The sequence below is a fragment of the Cicer arietinum genome, chromosome 7 (genome assembly GCF_000331145.2).
Source record: "Cicer arietinum cultivar CDC Frontier isolate Library 1 chromosome 7, Cicar.CDCFrontier_v2.0, whole genome shotgun sequence".
NCBI lineage: Eukaryota > Viridiplantae > Streptophyta > Magnoliopsida > Fabales > Fabaceae > Cicer > Cicer arietinum.
This window is the reverse complement of record NC_021166.2, coordinates 52,412,697-52,434,016: the sequence shown is the minus strand read 5'-3', so window position 1 is coordinate 52,434,016 and position 21,320 is coordinate 52,412,697. Positions and strand designations below refer to the sequence as shown.

Genomic DNA, 21,320 nt, shown 5'->3' with positions numbered 1-21,320 from the left:
GGTCTGCTTGCTGTTAAATACAACAATGATCCTATCATCCCTCTGTATTCCTTTTCAGAAATAGGAGTTCCTTCATCATCTTTGTGGAGTGAGGAGGATGGGTGCATTGGAGTTCCCATACTCTTGGCAGAACTCATGTTGTATTTTTTGAGCAAATCCTTGGTGTATTTTTCTTGTGAGATAAAAATACCATTCTCTAGTTGTTTGATTTGTAAACCAAGGAAGAATTTCAATTCCCCCATCATACTCATCTCAAACTCGCTTTACATGAGATTTGAGAATTCTTCACACATTTTTTCATTTGTGGATCCAAATATAATGTGATCGACATATATTTGAACAATCAATAAATCTTTTTCAAGTGTTTTCTTGAAATGAGTAGTATCAATATGTCCTCTAATGAATCCATTTTCTTTTAGAAAAGAACTTAACCTCTCATACCAAGCTCTAGGAGCTTGCTTTAAACCATAAAGAGCTTTAGAGAGTTTGAACACATGGTTTGGTCGTTTTTCATCGTCAAACCCAGGAGGTTGATGAACATACACTTCTTCGTTTAAGAACCCATTCAAAAAGGCACTTTTCACATCCATTTGGAATAGTTTTATACCTTTATGAGTAGCATAAGCTAAGAGGATTCTTATTGCTTCAAGCCTTGCTACGGGTGCAAACGTTTCATCATAATCTATTCCTTCTTGTTGGTTGTACCCTTGTGCCACTAGTCTTGCTTTATTTCTAATGACTTCTCCATCCTCATTTAGTTTGTTTCTAAATATCCATTTAGTTCCAATAACAGATTTGTCCAGAGGATGGGGTACAAGATTCCATACCTTGTTTCTTTCAAATTGTGAGAGTTCTTCCATCATAGCTTCAACCCATGATTTGTCACCAATAGCTTGATCAATTGTCTTGGGTTCAACTTGTGATATCATGGCCATGTTGGAAGTATTTTCCCTTAGAGAGTTTCTGGTTCTCACACCATCTTCAGTATTCCCAATGACTAGATCTAGAGGATGATGCGTGACTGTTTTCCATCCTCTTGGAAGTTGTGGAGAGGTTGGATCAGACTCATCCTCTGCGTGAGGATCGAGTACTTGTGAGGATGAATTTTCATCTTCTTCATCCTTATCCTTTTTCTCTAAACACAAGTCATCAAACTCATCAAAAATAACATGCATGGATTCCTCCACAGTTTGAGTCCTAAGATTATATATTCTATAACCTTTTGACGTTGTGGAGTATCCTAGAAAAATTCCTTTATCGGATTTTGGATCAAACTTTCCCAAATTTTCTTTATTATTTAGAATGTAGCAATAACACCCAAATATGTGAAAATAGGAAATATTTGGTTTTCTCCCTTTCCATAATTCATATGGAGTTTTGTTCAAAATTTTTCTAATGGATGTACGATTTGAAATATAACAAGCGGTATTAATGGCTTCGGCCCAAAAATATTTTTCAATATTGGCTTCATTTAAAATAGTTCTAGCCATTTCTTGTAAAGTTCTATTTTTCCTTTCAACAACCCCATTTTGTTGGGGAGTTCTTGGACAAGAAAAGTTGTGAGAAATACCATTTTCTTCACAAAGATTTTTAAAAGATTCATTTTCAAATTCACCTCCATGGTCACTTCTCACCGAGACAATTTTTGAACCTTTTTCATTTTGAATCTTTTTGCAAAAATGGTGGAATGCCTCAAAGGCTTCATCCCTGTGTTTTAAAAATAGAACCCAAGTAAAACGGGAAAAATCATCAACAAGTACAAAGCCATATCTTTTTCCACTAAGACTTGGAGTTTTGATAGGACCAAAGAGATCAATGTGAATGAGTTCGAGATGATGATTTGTTGAAACAAAGTTTTTAGAGTGAAAACTACTTTTAACTTGTTTTCCTTTCACACAAGCTTCACAAACTTTGTCTTTTTCAAAATTAATTTTTGGAAGACCTTTTACTAATTCTAAATTAGCCAATTTAGAAATAGTGTTTAAGCTTGTGTGACCAGCTCGTTTGTGCCAAATCCATTTATCTTTTTCAATGGAAACAAAATAAGATTCAGTAGGTAAATCATCAAGATAAAGTTCATATAAATTCTTTTTTCTAAAACCGGAAAAGAAAACTCTACCCGAGGATGAGTGTTTAACCTCACATAGAGTTGGCTTAAAAATAACTTCAAAACCACTATCGCACAATTGACTAATACTTAGCAAGTTATGTTTCAAGCCATCCACATATTGAACATTTTCAATTTTTGCAGAATTATTCTTACCAATAATACTTGTTCCTTTTATTTGAGCTTTATCATTATTACCAAATGTGACTGAGCCTCCATCCTTTATCTCCAATGCCATGAAGCAATGCTTATCTCCCGTCATATTCCTTGAGCAACCACTGTCCAAGTACCAAGGCTATCTTTTGTTGATTTGAGGATGAACCTGTTTTAGAGTTTAAAAGAGACTTATGTACCCATATAGCTTTGGGTCCTTGTTGGTTAGTTTTTCCTCGTTTGTGGACATTTCTTTTATGATGGCAAATAGAATCATGGTGCCCATGTTTACCACAGAATGAGCATGCTGCCTTTTCATTGTTAGCTTTCTTCTTAGCATGACAACTTTTGGAAGTATGCCCAAGTTTTTTGCAAAAGGTGCATTTAGGCCTATCCTTTCGTTTTTTAGGCAAGAAAAATTTTTCATATAATTTTTGTTTTTGAGAGCTTTTAAAACCAATATATTCCAGATTGGGACCCCATTATCTTTTGAAATGTTTCTGTAGATTTGACAAAGTTGAAAATATCATTTTTTAGTTCCCTAACCTCAGTTTTCAAAATTTCCTTTTCTGTATCCTCGTCAGGAGGATGCGTTTCAAGAATTTTTTGTTTCTCAGAATTTTGAAAGTGAGATTGCTGCAACTCTTGAATGATTTTAACATATTCATCATTCTTTTTCTGTAGCTCTTCATTTTGTTTCTTTATCTCAACAAGTTGGGTTTTTTGAAACATGCATTTTTGAGATAAAGTGTATGAGTCATTTAAAAGGCTATCAAATTCAACTTCTAATTTTTCACAATTTGGACATAGATCAGAAATACTTACCTTGTCATTTTCTGATTTTGTCATGAGACATAGGTTGGCCTCTTCTTCCTTTTCTTGCTCCGAGGATGACTCATCACTATCATCCCAAGTGATCATCATGGATTTGTTTTTGTATGGGAATTTTCTGGAGTTCCTTTTGTTGAGAGGACACTCAGTTTTATAGTGTCCCATCTTGTTGCATCCATAACAAGTTATTTGACTTTTGTCAACTTTTTCTTTTTGAGAAGGTCCTCTATTCTGTCCTCTTCTGTTTAGCATCCTCTGGATTTTTCTGGAAATCAGAACGAGGTCATCCTCATCCTCAGACAAAGAGTACTCTGCGCTTTCCTTTGTTATGACATCTTCATTCTTCTTGGAGCTTTCTGTTTGGCTGGTTTTTAGAGCAATCATTCTTCCCTTTTTGTTTGGTTTATCAGCCAATAACAATGGTTCATGAGCTCTTAGAGTTCCAACCAAATCTTCTAATTTCATGTTGGTCAAATCTCTTGCTTCTGTAATGGCAGTTACCCTTGGTCTCCATTCTTTTGGTAGACTCCTTAGAATTTTTCTTATCCTTTCTTGAACGGAGTATACTTTTCCAAGAGATCTCAAGTTATTCAATATGATGGTTAACCTTGAGAACATTTCATCAATGGTTTCATCCTCCTTCATTTCGAATAGTTCGAAATCCCTTACTCCCATATCTATCCTTGCTTCTTTTACATGACTTGATCCTTCATGATGAATTCTTAGAGTATCCCATAGTTCTTTAGCGTTTTTGCATTCTTCAACTCTGTCATACTCTTCCCTGCACAAAGCACACGTTAGAAATAAATGAGCTTTAGAGTTTAGGAGTACCTTTGCATTTTCATCAGCCGTCCATTGTGCTTGAGGTTTCTCATCGGAGGTTGCATCTGCGTTGTTGGTCCTGATGACATGATCTCCATTTTCCACCACAGACCACATGTTGTTGTCTTGTGATATGAGAAATAGCCTCATCTTGCCTTTCCAATGATAGTAATCTGTACCATCCAAGTAGGGAGGTCGGCTGGATGATCCTCCTTCAGGAATGTACTTAGCTTTTGACATATTTCTTTTTGGATCTTTTTCTCTTACACTGTTAGGTGTATTTTTTAGAGAACCTTGCTCTGATGCCAATTGTTGTAGCTAAATATCACTAGAAGGGGGGTTGAATAGGGATTTTGTTGTTAAAAATAATTTTTAAGTGTTTTAAAAAATATCCTCTCGCTGAGGATGGCTAGCTCGAGGATGGGATTTTTAAGTCGTTGGATCTAAGCTGAGCAAAAAGGTAAGAGTAGAATATGAGGGACACACACACAATTTTATACTGGTTCACCCAAAGATGGCTACGTCCAGTCCTCACACCCTTGTGAGATTTCACTAACTTTCAAACAGATCGATCCTCAACCTGAGGATGATTACAAACTGTGTATTATCAAGCTTCACCAAGCTTACAATCAATTTTCAAATATTTCCAAGCTTCACTCACTAGGAAATTACAAAGTAGAATGAGAGTGATTGATACTTAATACTTTCTCAAAGGATATACAAAGATATAGTGTAGGATCAAAGAAAGTAATAAGAAAGGATGTGATTTGTTTCTTGAAAGCTTTAAGATGCTTGATCTTTTTATGCAAGTGTGTTGTGTGTCTTCCAATGGAGAGCTTGTATGCATTTTATAGAGATCCAAGCCCTTGATGACCGTTGGAGCTCATTTTCAAAGGATCCAAGGTTTTCATCATAATTACAGAACTGTTGATGACCACAGAGCTTGTTAGGCTTAGGCAGAACCCATCCTCTTGCAGCATAGCTTTGATCTTGACATGTCCTTGATTTTTCTCTTTAATCAAAGTGCAAGGCTGTTTCTGAGCTGCATTTTTCGAAGACTTTAAGGTCTAGGTTGGCTTCATCTTTTGAGGTGATGTTGACAAGAGAGAAAAAGCCACCCTATGACATAGGACTGTCATACTCAGTCCGAGGATCAGATCTGGCAGCAACATGTGATCTTCCATTTTTGGCTTGTTTCAAGTTGCCTTTTGTTAACTTGACTTCTTTATGAATTAAATCGTGCAAGCCCATTAAATGTTCAGACTTTGACCTTTGCACATGCTTGATAGGTTGCTTTCACTTTTGCTAGCCTATCCTTTACATACTAGATCTAGCCATATTCACCTTTTTCTTTTGACCTTTTGACTCTTACTTTTGAATGCTTTGTTTATTCATGTTTGACATTGTTATGCATTTGAATAAACACATTTGTTCTGGTGAGAGATCAGATTGTCCAAATCTTGAGTTTTTCAACTTGCAGTCCATCCTCACGTTTGCAGCAATTTCCATCCTCACGAGGGTTTTCCATCCTCAGGCCAAAATCACTTTTTCCTTCTTTTTGCCTTAATGATTAATAACCTATTATCTTATATGAATACACTCAAGAGCACATGTTAGTCATTAACCACAATCATAATCTCTTAAGTAATTTTGTTATCATTAAAATCATTTGAGAGATTTTGTCTCAACACTTACTCTATAATAATTTAACTGAATGCACTAATACAGTTGATTTAATCAACTTTTAATATGTAATATATGAATAGTGACATTAATTAGTTATTGAGAAACTAATTCAACTATTAGGTTCAACTTTTGATAGTACTCATACGTACACTCTTTTTTTTCTTATAGTATGATGACTCATTTTAAAGTATTATAAGTTAAATTTTTTAAAAATATATATAATTCTTTCAAACAATATATATATATATATATATATATATATATATATATAATATATGCATATAAAATAAATGAAAAAATTAATGTTATCTTGTTTTTATCTCATCATATTTTTTTAACTTCTGAAATTTTGTATAAAGATATAGTAGTACATTTACTAGTAAAATAAATACTTTTACTTCTTTTTTCCTTTTATCTTTTTTGACATATGACCAATGAACATATTTTTTTTTTATCATTTTATTTTTCCATTTTATAATTGGCCTCATTGCTAATTTCTTTAGTAATCATTTAAGTAATAGGGGTACTTGAACAAACATTTCTCATAAGCTCACAATGTAAAATTGTAATGTAATAAAATAGAATTCTGTTCCTACATACACTTTCTTTATAAATGGTTCAAGTTGAGCAATATAATTTTTCACCATGCAATTGAACAATCTGTACTTTTAACAGGGCTGAGACAAATATAAAACCATGGAAAGATATCTTGAAAGATATAAAAGAAGGGAACAAAAAGACCATGTGGAAGGATAGAGTACCTTATGCTTATTGGAAGGGGAACCCTTATGTTGCTCCCACTAGGCAAAATCTTATGCAATGCAATGCTACATTAGAAAAGGACTGGAACACTCTTTTATACATACAGGTTTTTTTTTTTCTTTTTCTCATCAATTATGCTTGAATTTGCCCTGCATATGAAATCAAATGTAGATTAATATGTTGTGTATATATTATTTGGACTACAGGATTGGATACAAGAGTCCAATCAAGGTTTCAAGAAATCCAGCTTAGGGGAACAATGCACCCATAGGTAGGTGATGTAATGATCTCATTATTTGAAACACTTAAAAATTTATGGATATTAGATACCACAATAACACGTAGACGCGGATAATAATTTTAAAAATAAAAATAATTAAATGTAGTCAAATATATAAATGAGTATTGTATTGGTGTTTAACACCGGATACATTTCGAAGCTAAATGTTTATTGTTAGTCGATGTTACAAAATGTAAGAGTAAGATGAGTAATTTGATTATATAATTTATACGACAAGTTCTACGGTACTATAAAAAAAAAGGTGTATATTGATACTATGAATATTTTGACCAATAATTTTCTTTAATTTGTCCACGTGTGTTATTATAGTATCTATTAAAGTTGACTAAATTAAGTGTTTTTATATATTTATCTATTCAATTTTGACTCAATAATTAAATCAAACCTAAACATTTGGTGATGTTAAATAAAAAATATAATCAAATTCATTCATAAATGACATATTTTTTTCGACCACTGATAATTTTATTTAATAGATAGTTGTTGTTAAAATTTATTTAATGATCCCTAACATTAGAAAATCACATAAATTTTTTATTTTAATTTTAGCCTATTGATAATCAGATGATGATACATGTATTTTTGGCTTGGAACAGGTACAAGATATACATAGAAGGATGGGCTTGGTCAGTTAGTGAGAAATACATTTTAGCATGTGATGCCATGACATTATATGTAAAATCCAATTTCTATGATTTTTTCATTAGAGGCATGGTGCCATTACAACATTATTGGCCCATTAGAGACCATAATAAATGCACCTCTCTCAAGTTTGCTGTGGAATGGGGAAACAATCACACTAATAAGGTCCACCCGTCTCCCTCTCTTAATCCATCTCACTCTTCTCATATTTGTTACAATGCATTTTGAATTGACAGTGAGTTTGACGAAATTACACTTATATGAATTATGGAAAAACTTTTAAAATGTAATTTTTGCTAAAATTATAGTTGCACACTCTAATTCTATCAAACTCATTATTAATCAAAACATAGTTAAAGTTCAAAAACAAATAACAACACAATTTGAAATATGTTTCAGAAATACGTTCAATTACATTTTACTTTCTTGTTACATTTACAAAAACATATCATAATAAAATATGATGTGGTGAGATTGTGAAATATAATTAGACATACATAAAGTATGTTTAAGCTGATAGTATGTAATTATTAAATTTCTTCTTTTGTATTATGTTAAATTAAACTAGTCAGAACAAAACTAGAACTTTATTTTATTGTGGACTTGGTAGATATATATCATAAAGTGGTTGTTACATGATTTCTCACATTTTCTAAAATCATCTACTAGGCACAAGCAATAGGGGAAACTGCTAGCAAATTCATACAAGAGGACTTAGACATGGACAATGTATATGATTACATGTTTCATCTACTAAATGAATATGCAAAGCTCCTAAGGTTCAAACCAACTATACCTAGAGGAGCTGTGGCGTTATGTCCTGAAAAATTAATGGCATGTAATGTAAATGGTACACAAAAGAGATTCATGGAAGAGTCAATGGTGAAGTTACCTAGTGATTCAAATCCATGCACTATTCCTCCTCCATATGATTCTTTAACCTTACAAGAATTTTTAGATAGAAAAGAAAATTCAACAAGACAGGTAGAAATTTGGGAAGATGAATATTGGCTAAGTAAAACCAAGGGACAATAGTATTTGCATAGTTGTTACCTTTTTTTTATTATTCAGATTCTTATTCTTCTAAGTCCCTTAGGATCCAAAAGCATGATTATAATGTATATGCAATTTGTCCAAGATTATATGATATTACTTGTCTATATCTTTTAGAAAATAATGATAAAAATCTAACTGCTTTTACGTTATATATAATACATATAATATCCTCAACACAGACGATAGTTAGATGTTCGGAAGGAGAAATTATTACTCCTTCAATGTCATAGTGAATGCCACTTTAACAAATAAAAATTATCTTAAAATAAATGTCATTTATAATTTTTAAATTAATTATATATTTATTTTATACTTCGTTAAAGTGAAAAGTTGATAAAGTGATGAACCAACAATTGATAATATAATCATTTATGATTGGTTATTCATGTACAAATAATATCAACAATTAATTTGATCATCAATAATTCATATTGATCACATTACTCTCTAAATTGATTTACTCATTTTAAAAAAGCTTAATCCATTTCCATAAGAAGTACTAGCTACACACTCTCTACCACATATGCACCCTATAATTTATGGGACCTATATAATAGATGCGCTCGTATACAAGTGTTCATATATCATTACTCAAACTCAAATGAGTTATTCTAACGAAGAATAATAGGTGAACACCCCATATATGAGAACACCCATTCAACATCCCACTATTAGTGGTAGTTGATGGTGGTCTATGGACAACATAACTCTGTCCGATGGTGATCGGTGGTAGATCTCTGATAGTCTCACGTTGGTCGGGGCATAACATTGACGATCCTATGATGATCGACTGTCTCCACCATTATTAGTATTAGTAATTTATAAACAAATAATTTTTAGTGGGATATCCATACAAAAATTACTCTTTCAGTTTCAACCAAATAAAAATGTGTTACTACATTTATTCTCTTTGAATTTGCGTTCTATATGTTCTAACAAACATAAGTTTAAAAAGTTGATATATGTAATTAAAATTTAGGTCAACTATGTAGATGTTTGGTTTTAAATTTAGAGAGGCCAACATCAATTCTGAATATGTAAAATTGATTTTGATATATTTAGATGTTGTCAAACAAAATTGATTCTAACAAGTTAAAATTTATAGTTTTTAAGTCAAAACATGATTTTTACATTGAATTTTATTATTAAACTCACGTTTACATGAACATATCCAAATATAAATTAATTTATATTCAATTTACTTTTGAATAAAATTAATTCACTCAAAATCAACTATAATCACCGACCAAGTAAACACTTCGTAATTTTTTTTATTATATATTTTAACATGGAGGGAGTAGTATATATTAAAAAATATTCTATTTGTCTCACAGTAAATCTCATCTTAGCAAAAAAAAATATTTTAAAATAAATATCATTCACAATTTTCAATATAATTTTAATTTTTTTATACTATCTTTAAATGATGATTATATATACAATTTTCAAATTATTAAACTTTTAATTAATAATAATAAAAAACCTCTAATAATTAATATAAATAATTTGATAAAATAATTTATCTCATTCTACCTATTATTATTATTATATATGTGTGAAAAACGATACTGTCGTGGAGATGACAGAATGAGTAAAAGAGAGGTGAGAGAATATGTAACATTTTATGATAGAATAGAACAAAATTTAGAGATAAGACGGAAGGGATGCCACAACTTTTCAAATTATCTGTTTTTTATTGTGCCAAAATCAGTAATGCTTTTCTTTTTTTGTCACGGAGCACACTAATGTATGTGGGTTTTCATTTTCACACTTTAACTAAAAAATAAAAATTAATTCAAACTAATGTTCCGGTACCAGTTTCCATCATTTTTTTATCTTATCATATGAATCAAATAATTCGATTTTTCAGTGCGATCAATCTATCAATCCATGTTAAGCTGGGATAAATAGCACAACTATACGACCTTTGACTAACAAACAAAGGTGATTCCATTAATGAATATCTCAATTTGATTTATTTTGTGTGTGTGTCAATTCAATTGCCTTCTGTTGGTTGTTGTGAATTTGATTTGATATGATATTATAGTTCAAAAGAGGATTTGTAAAACCCTACATTTTGAAACTTTATAATGTTCCTTTTAGGTGATGTTTTAGGGACTTTATTTAATCCCTTTGATTTAATAACTTGCATATTTGTTTTGCTTTGCATTAATTCAGTTTATTTCTATAGAGATATTTGGATGGCTTTTGGATTCTATTTTTTCATCTTGTCATTCTTTTGCTGGCAGTACCTTGATGGAAGTTCAAGTGATGGAACACCACGACGGAGAAGAGATTCATAATTGTTTGATCAAGCTGGTAAACTTATTGTGCCCTACCTTTTGTTATTATCTTTATAATCGTTGTCTTCAATGCAGCAGCATCAATACTGACACCTATGATCGAAGGCGAGTCCCGGTGTCCAACACGACACCGACACCTTGATCACTGACACGACATTGACACCTTGATCACTGACATGACACTTACACCTTCATTACATTCAATTAATTCATTTTATCAAATTATTACTGGTATCAACGTGTTAGTGTCATTATCAGTATGTTAGTATCCGTGTTTCATAGATACCAATTGCCAACTATGTTGATGTTACATTACAGAGAAGTAATCCAAAAAGGCGAAGGGATAAGGTTTACATTGGCTGTGGAGCAGGATTTGGTGGTGATAGGCCTTTGGCTGCTCTTAAGTTGCTGCAAAGAGTTCAAGAACTAAATTATCTAGTTCTTGAATGCCTAGCGGAGCGTACTCTAGCCGATCGATATCAAATCATGTTGTCTGGTGGTGATGGTTATGATTCTCAGAGTATGTGTTTAATAATCAAACAAATTCGTTTTTTCCTTTTTACTTCAATAAGTTTTGATTCTTCAATGTAAATACCCATTCCTTGCCACAAGCTTAAACACAATAACAATTTCACATGAATTTTATTCAGTGTTGACAAATAGCAGCTGTAGTGTAGTCGAATGTTAACAAACTGCTATTTTTCGGCTATACACAATTTAGTATGGAGTTTTTCAGATAGTGGCAATAATAGCGCTATAACATTGTTGCATAACAGAATTTGAATAAACTATCCGCAATCGACAACACTGATTTTATTTTCTTGCTATGATATATTTGGTGTTAGCTGCTCTCAAAGAATTATCCCACTTATGTCTATATCTGTTACCTGTGCCTCAACTGAACCTTCTGTTGTTACTATCAAATTCTGAAGTTTTTTAAATGCTCGTGCATTATTCTCATCTTAAGTTTCTGATTGTTGTAAAATTTTATCTGCAGTTTCTAGCTGGATGAATATGCTGCTGCCTCTGGCTTTGGAAAGAGGAACTTGCATAATTACCAATATGGGTGCTAGTAAGAAATTTTAATCCTGCATTTAATGGATCATTTAACAATTGTTGATCATCAAAAGATATTATAAGTTCAGTGACACTTTTTTGTAATGAATTCGGTTTAAATTGATGGACTATATGTTTTCTTGCATTTGTTGCTCTAACTTCAATCATTCTTGTTTCTAAAAGTGGATCCTCTCGGTGCTCAACGGAAGGTTTTGGAAGTAGCTACTACACTTGGGCTTGATGTTTCTGTCGCTGTTGCTCATGAGGTTTCTGTTACAAGTTTAGGTATTTAGATTTCCCTGTGAAGTGTGATTCCTTTAACCTTTTTATTATCAAATTTAATTTAATGGAATGTTTCAATATTTTGGGGAAGGAGGTTTGAATACAAACTAAATTTATATTTTGTTTACTTGTCTCTGAAATTTGTTTTCACTTTCTGTTACACATCAACTTATAATATATTTATTTGTTAATCAAAGAAAATAAATTGGGAGATTTTCTTATTATTCTCCATGCTTAGTTCTACTACTTATATATAGATATGTGCTGTTTTTCAGGTTCAGGATTTTCACCTACGAAAAAATATATCATGGAGGGTGTAAGAATCTGTTTTTATGTGGCTGTTTTCTTATCATTCATTTGTTGAGTCAATGGATCATTCTATTCCTCTTTGATTATCTGTCGATAAAACTATGCAGAATCTGGTCAAATTTTGTGATTCATGTATGCTTTCTCTACTTTACTTGTTTTTGTTAAGCTGGGTATGAAATTTGGCTGTAATATGCGAAGGGTATTAGCACCTACTTGGGAGCTGCTCCAATTGTTCACTGTCTTGAAAAATACCAACCAAATGTTATAATTACATCAAGAATTTCAGATGTTGCTTTATTCTTAGCACCTATGGTATGAAATCTCATCTGCTCTTTTCTTCATATTTCCCATCTTTGCCTCTTTCCTTCATCAATGCTTGCTATTTAAGTAACAATATCGAGTTTTCACAAGTAAAATATTGCGTTTTACTAGAATCATGAGTAATTACTTTGCTGATGTTACATAGGAAGTTTTAGAGAAATAGACCTTCATACATACACTGTTAAAATTTTATCCGACGGTGGTGTCAAATGTAGGTAGGAACCATTTGTGTTATGATATGGTAGCAATTATCAAAGTCTCTATGACCAAGGCCTAGTTTGGATTAACTTCGAACTTATAGGAGCTTCTCAATAAAAATAAGTGTACGCATCTCCACTTTGAGAATAGTCTGTTTAAGCTTTTAGATGGTTATGGAGAATTCAAATGGGAGAGCTTTTGAAAAAATTGAGACCGCGAACCTAATTTCAACTTATAGGAGAATTTGTTCTTTAAAAAACTTATAGTTATTGCAAGGTTCTTGAAATATTTGAAAAAGTTGATGTAGAGATAGAGAGCAATAGCTGAATTACCTGTACTTTATGTTATCGCATTAATTGAGATTTTCTTTCAGAAAAATTCTAGACGTCTTCTGTGGAGTATGCCAAATATCTTAGATTACAATACTTTTAAGTAGAATATAGGATCATAAGAGCTCCAGTGTTTAATTATCTGCAGCTAGATTTATTTGTTGGATAAAATTCTTAATGATAAGGTTATATACATTTAGGTTTATGAACTAGGTTGGAACTGGGATGAGTTAGAGCATATAGCTCAAGGATCTCTTGCTGGCCATCTTCTAGAATGCGGTAGTCAACTCACAGGAGGATATTTCATGCATCCAGGTCCGTAAATATTGCATATGGTTTGAGACTTCAATATAAGTCATGTATTGTGCGAATGGGATGACTCTTTAAGCTCTTTCTTGTTTATTTTAGGAGATAAGTACCGAGATATGTCCTTTGAGCAACTACGCGATACATCACTTCCGTATGCTGAAATCCGTTTTGATGGACAAGTGTGTGTAGCAAAGGCTGAAGGTAGTGGAGGAGTTTTGAATTTCAATACATGTGCTGAACAGTTACTCTATGAGATTGGAGACCCCAGTGCTTATGTGACTCCTGATGTAGTAAGTTAGATGTTTGTTATGAAGCACTGGATATCGAGGATTTATGACTAAATGACTCATATTGTGTTCTATAACAGGTCATTGACTTTCATGATGTTTCATTCCTTCCATTATCAAGCTGTAAAGTTCTCTGTTTTGGGGCAAAAGCATCTACTATATCGTTTCCTGATAAACTTTTGCAGTTGATTCCAAAGGTACATTTCTCAATCATTCCGATCAGAGTTCACGTCTATGATCACCTTGCACTCGTTTGTATTATTTCTGCGTTGCATTTCTTTTTTCTTTTTAAGATTGATATCAATAGTATAAATAATATATCCTTTGTTCGTTTGCTATGAATATTTCATATAGGATTGTGGATGGAAAGGATGGGGAGAGATATCTTATGGAGGCTATGAATGTGTTGAACGTGCTAAAGCAGCTGAATATCTGGTAAACTTTATATCCTACAGAAATCATTGTAGATTCATGTTCCACCTTGATTATTATTTTTTATAATTTATTTGATATATTATTCATATGCTTTATTAGGTTAGATCATGGATGGAAGAAACATTTCCTGGTCTTAATCACCATATACTTTCTTATATAATTGGGTTTGATAGCCTCAAAGCTGCTAGCAGCAATGCAAATGCTTCACCACAGAGGAATAATGAAGATATTAGGTTACGCATGGATGGACTTTTTGAGCTGAAGGAACATGCTGTCCAATTTACTAGAGAATTTACAGCATTGTACACAAATGGACCAGCTGGTGGTGGGGGTATCAGGTCAATGTCCCTCTAAATTTACAGTACAAGTGTTTGATTAGTGTTTCAATGGCCAGTTTTTATAGTTGATCTGTGTTGAATTGGTAATCAATATTCTTCCCATTTGATGATTGCTGGTGAAACCATATATTCTATGATTAAATATGATTTTAAAACGTTCAAAACACATATCATCTAAGTTTAGTCCCTCACTTATTTCATGTTCCGAGAATTCGTCCCTCACAGGTTGAGTCAAGATTTTATCATTATTTGAATTTAAATAATAAACTTGTTTAACTATTAATTTACATTTTAAACCAACTAAAAACAAAAAGAAAGTTCTAACTCAGGACGCCACACCATTTAAAAATTTCAGGTGACAAGTACTAACCTTAGTTTCCGTTTGTTCAATCAGCAGTAAAAAAGACAGTAAGTAATTCTCGTAGCGTGCAATAAGTGGGGGACAAAGCTTAAGCGAAAATGTTCATAAATTTAGACGATGGGTATTTAATAAGGAGAAAAAACATATTTAATCCTTAATTCTATTACTTGAGGTTTCACTTAATTTGCTGGTAGATCGCCACATTGCTTTGGAATTGGAATATCAGATTCTGCACTGGGTATTTAAATGTCATTGTTCTTGAAGGTTGCACTTCAATTTTTATTTGAAATAAACTTGATAACAATTCTTATGGAGACTGCAATTGCAAAAGATGTTGTCACAAAAAATTGAAACTGAGTTGTTGAACTTTGCATAGCAAGTTTATGTTGTACTAATTATATATGAAGAAAGTAAAAGACAAAATACTTTCATGTTTTATTATTACAGCTCTAAGCTGTTTATATAGGAAAAGAAATTACAATAGTAAAACTGAGTAATAATGATAGAATAAAAATAAACATAATAATATAAAATAAAAGAGAATAAAATCTAATTTCTCTCGATTCTTCAACACCCCCCCTCAAGTTGGTGCATAGATATCTGTCATGCCCAACATGGCTATAAGTCGCTCAAAATTGGGTCTTGCCAAACTTTTTGTCAAGATATCAGCAGTTTGCTGGTTGGAAGTCACAAATGGCAGACATATAACTCCAGCATCAATTTTTTCTTTTATGAAATGGCGGTCAATCTCAATATGCTTGGTTCTATCATGTTGTACAGGGTTGTGAGCTATACTTATTGCTGCTTTGCTATCACAGAACAATTTTAAGGGTGAGTCAACTTTCATTTTCAGTTCGTCCAAAAGTTTACGAATCCATAAAAGTTCACAGATTCCTTGAGCCATTGCTCTGAATTCAGCTTCTGCACTGCTTCGAGCAACAACCCCTTGTTTCTTACTTCTCCAAGTAACTAAATTTCCCCAAACATAGGCACAATATCCAGTGGTGGATTTTCTATCAGTAATTGATCCTGCCCAATCAGCATCTGTAAATATAGAGACTTCTCTGTCATTAGTTTTCTTGAAGCACAAACCCTTTCCAGGATTGGATTTCAAGTACCTTAAGATTCGATAAACTGCCTCCAAGTGTTCTTCATAGGGAGAATGCATGAATTGACTTACAACACTCACAGAGAAAGCGATGTCAGGTCTAGTGTGGGCTAGATAAATAAGTTTGCCGACTAACCTCTGGTATCTTCCAATCTCAACAGGAACACTGCCTTTCTCCCAAAGTTTAGCATTTAATTCCATAGGAGTATCTGCTGGTCTACACCCACTCATCCCAGTTTCTTCCAAGAGATCTAGGATGTATTTTCTTTGAGAAACAACAATTCCCTTCTTTGAGCGAGCAACTTCCATACCAAGAAAATATTTAAGCGCGCCTAAATCTTTGATCTCAAATTCTTTAGTCAAATTTTTCTTCAATCTTTCCATCTCAACAATGTCATCTCCTGTGAGAATAATATCATCTACATATACAATTAAAATTGAAATTTTACCAACATTAGAGAACTTCATGAACAGAGTATGGTCTGATTGTCCCTGCATATATCCTTGCCTTTTGACCGACTGAGTGAATTTTTCAAACCAAGCCCTTGGAGATTGCTTGAGACCATAAAGGGATTTTTGAAGTTTGCACACATTTGAACCAAATTTATCTTCAAAGCCAGGTGGGCTATCCATGTATACTTCCTCCTCCAAATCACCATTCAGAAAAGCATTCTTTACATCAAGTTGGTTAAGAGACCAATCTAAATTCACTGCCAAGGACAAGAGAACTCTAATAGTGTTTAATTTGGCAACGGGAGCAAAAGTCTCTGAGTAATCAATGCCATATGTCTGAGTAAACCCTTTAGCAACCAAGCGTGCCTTGTATCTTTCAACTGTGTTATCAGAATTATATTTCACAGTAAATACCCATTTACAGCCAACAGTATTCTTTCCTGTAGGTAATGTCATGACTCTCCAAGTTTGATTCTTCTCAAGAGCTCTCATCTCCTCAAGAACAGCTTCTTTCCACTTTGGAATTTTTAGAGCCTCCTGTATATTTTTTGGAATTTCTACAGTAGACAACTTAGAGGTAAATGCAGCAAATGAAGAAGACAATTTTGAGTATGACACATAATTAGACAAAGGATATTTAGTGCATGATCTAATAGGTTTTCTAATTGCAATAGGAAGGTCTAAATCAGGATACTCGACATGACTCTTAAGAATAGAAGAAGACTTACCTGTATCAAGATGATGTGTTGGATTATCTATTGGTTCAGAATCTTGGAAGGGTCGGAGAATGGGTCCTTCATTTCTCTGTTTATGGTTTCTTCTTTCAAAGACATTTCCCTTCCAAGTAGGGTCAATTGTAGTAAACCTGCTTTGTGTCTCTTTATCTGAGTCATTATGTTGTGGCATTTCAGGTGGTCCTTTATTATTATTGAGATCAAGAATTTGATCATTGTGATTTTCATTTGAAATTGTCGCCCCCGAATCTGTCGAAACCTCATTCATAAGTGGATTGAGTTTCAATATGGATTCTTGGGCATTTTCTTTTGGTGCATCAATATAAGTCTCAGAATTTTGTGACAACACTATATCACTTAAAGTAATGATGTTTTCAAAAGTAAAAGATGAATCTTCCTTAAAATTTCCCCCCTGAAGATGAATGTCACTAAAAAATGGTTGATTTTCAACAAAAGTAACATCCATGGTTACAAAAATTCTTTTTGATTTTGGTTCAAAACACCGATACCCCTTCTGAGTTGGAGAGTAACCGGTAAACACACATTTTATTGCTCGTGGATCGAGTTTGTCAAGGTGTTTATGTTCATGAACAAAAGCAGTGCAACCAAAAACTTTTAGTGGCAAATCAGCAGAGACACTAGTCAAAGGAAAATAATTTCGAAAAACATCAAGAGGTGTATGAAAATCTAAAACTTTAGATGGCATTCGATTGATTAAATATGATGCAGTTAAAACAGCTTCACCCCACAAATATTTTGGAACCTTATTTGCAAATAGTAAAGCTCTAGCAACCTCAAGAAGATGCCTATTCTTTCTCTCTGCAATTCCATTTTGTTGGGGTGTATTAACACAAGAACTTTGATGAACAACCCCATTTGCAAGAAAAAAATCGGACAAAAGTATATTAAAATATTCTTTACCATTGTCACTTCTGAAGACTTGAATATTTGTTTGGTATTGAGTGTGCACCATTTTAAAGAAATTTTTGACAACCTGTCCAACTTCCGATTTTTCTTTCAATAAATAAACCCAACAAATTCTAGTATGATCATCAATAAAAGTTATAAACCATTTTTTATTAGAAAATGTGTTTATTCTATTAGGACCCCAAACATCACTATGAATAACTGCAAACGGTTTTGATTGTTTATATGGTTGTGCAGAAAAAGAAGAACGGTGATGTTTAGCAAATTCACAAGTTTCACAATGAAATAAAGATGGATCCTTCTTAGAAAATAATTTAGGAAACAAATGTTTCAAATACGGAAAACTAGGATGTCCTAACCGTAAATGCCATAACATAATATCATCATTATTAGAAGAAACAAAAATAGATTCAAAGCAGGTACTTGTTTTTTGTTGGTCTTTGAAGTCGAGTCCATTGTCAAGATAATAGAGTCCTCCACTCTCCTTAGCATTGCCAATCATCTTCCCCGTGCTCAAATCCTTAAAAGTGCAATGAGAATGAAAGAAGTTAGCTTGACAATTTATATCCTTTGTTAATTTAGTAATGGATAATAGATTACATGATAAATTAGGAACATGTAAGACATCTTTTAAGGTTAACTTAGGTGACAGAATAACAGAACCTTTCCCTGCAATGGCTGAAAGAGAGCCATCTGCAACTTGAGGGTATTAGAAGTTCCCTCATGGCCAAAAAAGGTGGAAGAACCATTCTGGCTGCTTAGGCCGCTGCCACCGCCACTTATGGCGCTGTCTAAATTGTCAGGGTTGTTGACTACGTCTGATTTTTTTGCCAAACCATCGTCGTTGTCGCCGCTACCCATAAGGGCTACCTTCCATGGGGTATTGTGTGCCATTAGGTTTAGCTCAGTTGGTTAGAGCGCCAAACCCTTGGTAGCTCAGTTGGTTAGAGAGCCAAACCCTAATGGTTGTGGAAAGGTTTACAGAACCCTAACCAGAGCTCTTGATACCATGAAGAAAGTAAAAGACAAAATACTTTCATGTTTTATTATTACAGCTCTAAGCTGTTTATATAGGAAAAGAAATTACAATAGTAAAACTGAGTAATAATGATAGAATAAAAATAAACATAATAATATAAAATAAAAGAGAATAAAATCTAATTTCTCTCGATTCTTCAACAATATACATATTACTTCTTCATTGATAATGTGATTGTAATATTTGAGGACCTATATTAGTCCTTCAGATTGTTACTGACATCTCTTTTGGGTTTGAATGCAGTACTGGATATAAGAAAGAGATTCTTCTAGAAAAACACTTGGTACTCTCTTCTTTCCCTTCCTCTCTTCATCTTTATCATACATGAATGAGCATATGCATGCATTAGGACTATACTTTACCACTTGGATCAATTGAGTCCATTGAGCTCTATCCAAATCCAAATTTTCAGTAAAACATCTTAGAGAAAAATGTCACTTTTGAGAGGAATTTTGTTCCTATTTATTTGTTGTTTCAAAGTTTAACACAATGTTTACTATTGTTTTGTCAATACTCTTCATTATTTATTACATAAAGAGAAATAAGTTGAATGAGATAATAAAAATCTAAGGGTACGAAAAGAAAAGTACAAATAGTCGTATTAAAAGTAACAAAATTTATTAGTAGTCTTGATATGTATAATTAACCTTTAAACCATGGCTAAAAAGGAACGGAGGGAGTATAATGCTTGGTGGTTGTTCCATCAACATTATGTCTCAGACAATGACAACTTGGAACTCAGTGAAATGACAATTTATTAGGAGTCATATGGTTTGTTTGCAGTGAAATGATCCTTCTGAACTGCTGAAATGTGATAATTAACTTAAACAATCAATGAAACATGTGATTTCTCGACATACAAAATTTGCTTAGGTTGCTGTACAAGTGATCTTATTGCCAGTTTGATTACCATGCTGTTAGATTCATCATAGCTAGGTTATTCTTCAGGTTAGGCGAGACGACATTTTCTGGCGAATCGGGATGAAGAGGAACAAAGAAAGTCACTCAAATGAAGTAGTTGATCAAGAGTATAATCTGAAACACACATTGACATTGCAACCAAACTTGCAAACTGAAACTGATAAATCCACCTCAGAATTTGTTTCACGTTGTAGAAGTTCCACACCTGCACCATCAGGCCAAAAGATTCAACTTTACAATGTAGCACACAGCAGAGCTGGAGATAAAGGAAACGACATCAATTTTTCCCTCATTCCGCATTTTCCTCCTGACATCGAGCGGTTGAAACCAATTATCACATGTCAATGGGTGAAATCAGTGGTCTCGCCACTTCTTGATTTGTCGCCTTCTCTTGATTTAGATGCAAGAAATCAAAGAGACAAATGGGTCAGTGAAAATGTTAAAGTGGAGATATATGAAGTTAAGGGAATCCAGTCATTGAATGTTGTTATCAGGAATATCTTAGACGGCGGTGTCAACTGTTCGCGAAGAGTTGATCGGCATGGAAAGACCATCTCTGATCTTATATTGTGCCAACAAGTTGTCTTGCCTCCATGATTAAGTGACTTGGTATTCATATAGCAATGTTTTAATGAGTTTCACCTTGTGCCATAGTGATTATGGAAATGAAATGAGAACTGAACTTGGCTAAAGTTTGAATGAAAAAAATATTTTGAAGCTTTTAAGTGCTCTATTTAAAGTAGAACTCCTTTAATCATATTATAGTCAAGGTGAGAAATAATCCATTGTGTTCTTTAGTATCTACAGATTAATAATAACAATTTATTATCAATTATCTATTACATTAAATCTAGGTGCAATATTTTACATGGGGTGTTATCTTTCATCCCTTCCTTCAAATTATTTTCATCTTTTTAAGTGGACTGATTCAAGAGTGAATGAAGCCTAAAACTAATTTTGAGTAAGACCTTTTCTTAGGTGGCTTGGAACCTGGGACCCTTCATCTCAGGCTTTTATCTTAACTACTGTCTTAAATACGGTTTTTTTCATATGATTTAATTTGAAAGCGCTCACAATGTAAATATATTTTACATTATCACCAATCATAATCATTAAAATATAACTACTTTTAAAATATACATGTTCTGTTTATTGTATAAATTTTTTTATACTTTGTGGAAATACTACACTTATCATTATTATTTGATGTCTTAATCATAGCAAAATTTTAAAAATATTACTGTAAAAGT

The 21,320-nt window shown here is 32.9% G+C and overlaps 2 protein-coding genes across 4 annotated transcripts in view; both read left to right on the top strand.

Annotated features, from left to right (window-relative positions):
- The window catches only part of LOC101488921 (uncharacterized), a 16,929-nt gene extending 8,463 nt beyond the window's left edge, over positions 1-8,466 (top strand). Inside the window, exons 3-6 of the mRNA XM_004510756.4 lie at positions 6,275-6,467; positions 6,568-6,632; positions 7,259-7,469; positions 7,974-8,466. Of these exons, the coding sequence (XP_004510813.2) occupies positions 6,275-6,467; positions 6,568-6,632; positions 7,259-7,469; positions 7,974-8,339 (835 nt within the window). The 3' untranslated portion in view covers positions 8,340-8,466. The remainder of the gene's footprint in view (positions 1-6,274; positions 6,468-6,567; positions 6,633-7,258; positions 7,470-7,973) is intronic.
- A 1,514-nt stretch (positions 8,467-9,980) lies between these two features.
- On the top strand, positions 9,981-20,839 carry LOC101489244 (uncharacterized). 3 transcript variants are annotated; one of them, XM_004510758.4, is made up of 15 exons: positions 9,981-10,107; positions 10,231-10,304; positions 10,610-10,679; positions 10,982-11,183; positions 11,661-11,735; positions 11,903-12,004; positions 12,277-12,317; positions 12,509-12,622; positions 13,359-13,473; positions 13,567-13,757; positions 13,835-13,951; positions 14,109-14,189; positions 14,289-14,527; positions 19,393-19,432; positions 20,098-20,839. In XM_004510758.4, the coding sequence occupies exons 3-15, from the start codon at positions 10,617-10,619 to the stop codon at positions 20,665-20,667; spliced, it is 1,950 nt and encodes a 649-aa protein (XP_004510815.1). In that variant the 5' UTR covers positions 9,981-10,107; positions 10,231-10,304; positions 10,610-10,616; the 3' UTR covers positions 20,668-20,839. The 3 variants fall into 3 exon arrangements, with proteins under 3 accessions (XP_004510815.1, XP_004510814.1, XP_073226996.1); XM_004510757.4 differs by lacking the exon at positions 9,981-10,107 and having other exon boundaries at positions 10,121-10,304; XM_073370895.1 differs by lacking the exons at positions 9,981-10,107; positions 12,509-12,622 and having other exon boundaries at positions 10,121-10,304.
- The last annotated feature ends 481 nt before the right edge of the window (positions 20,840-21,320 follow it).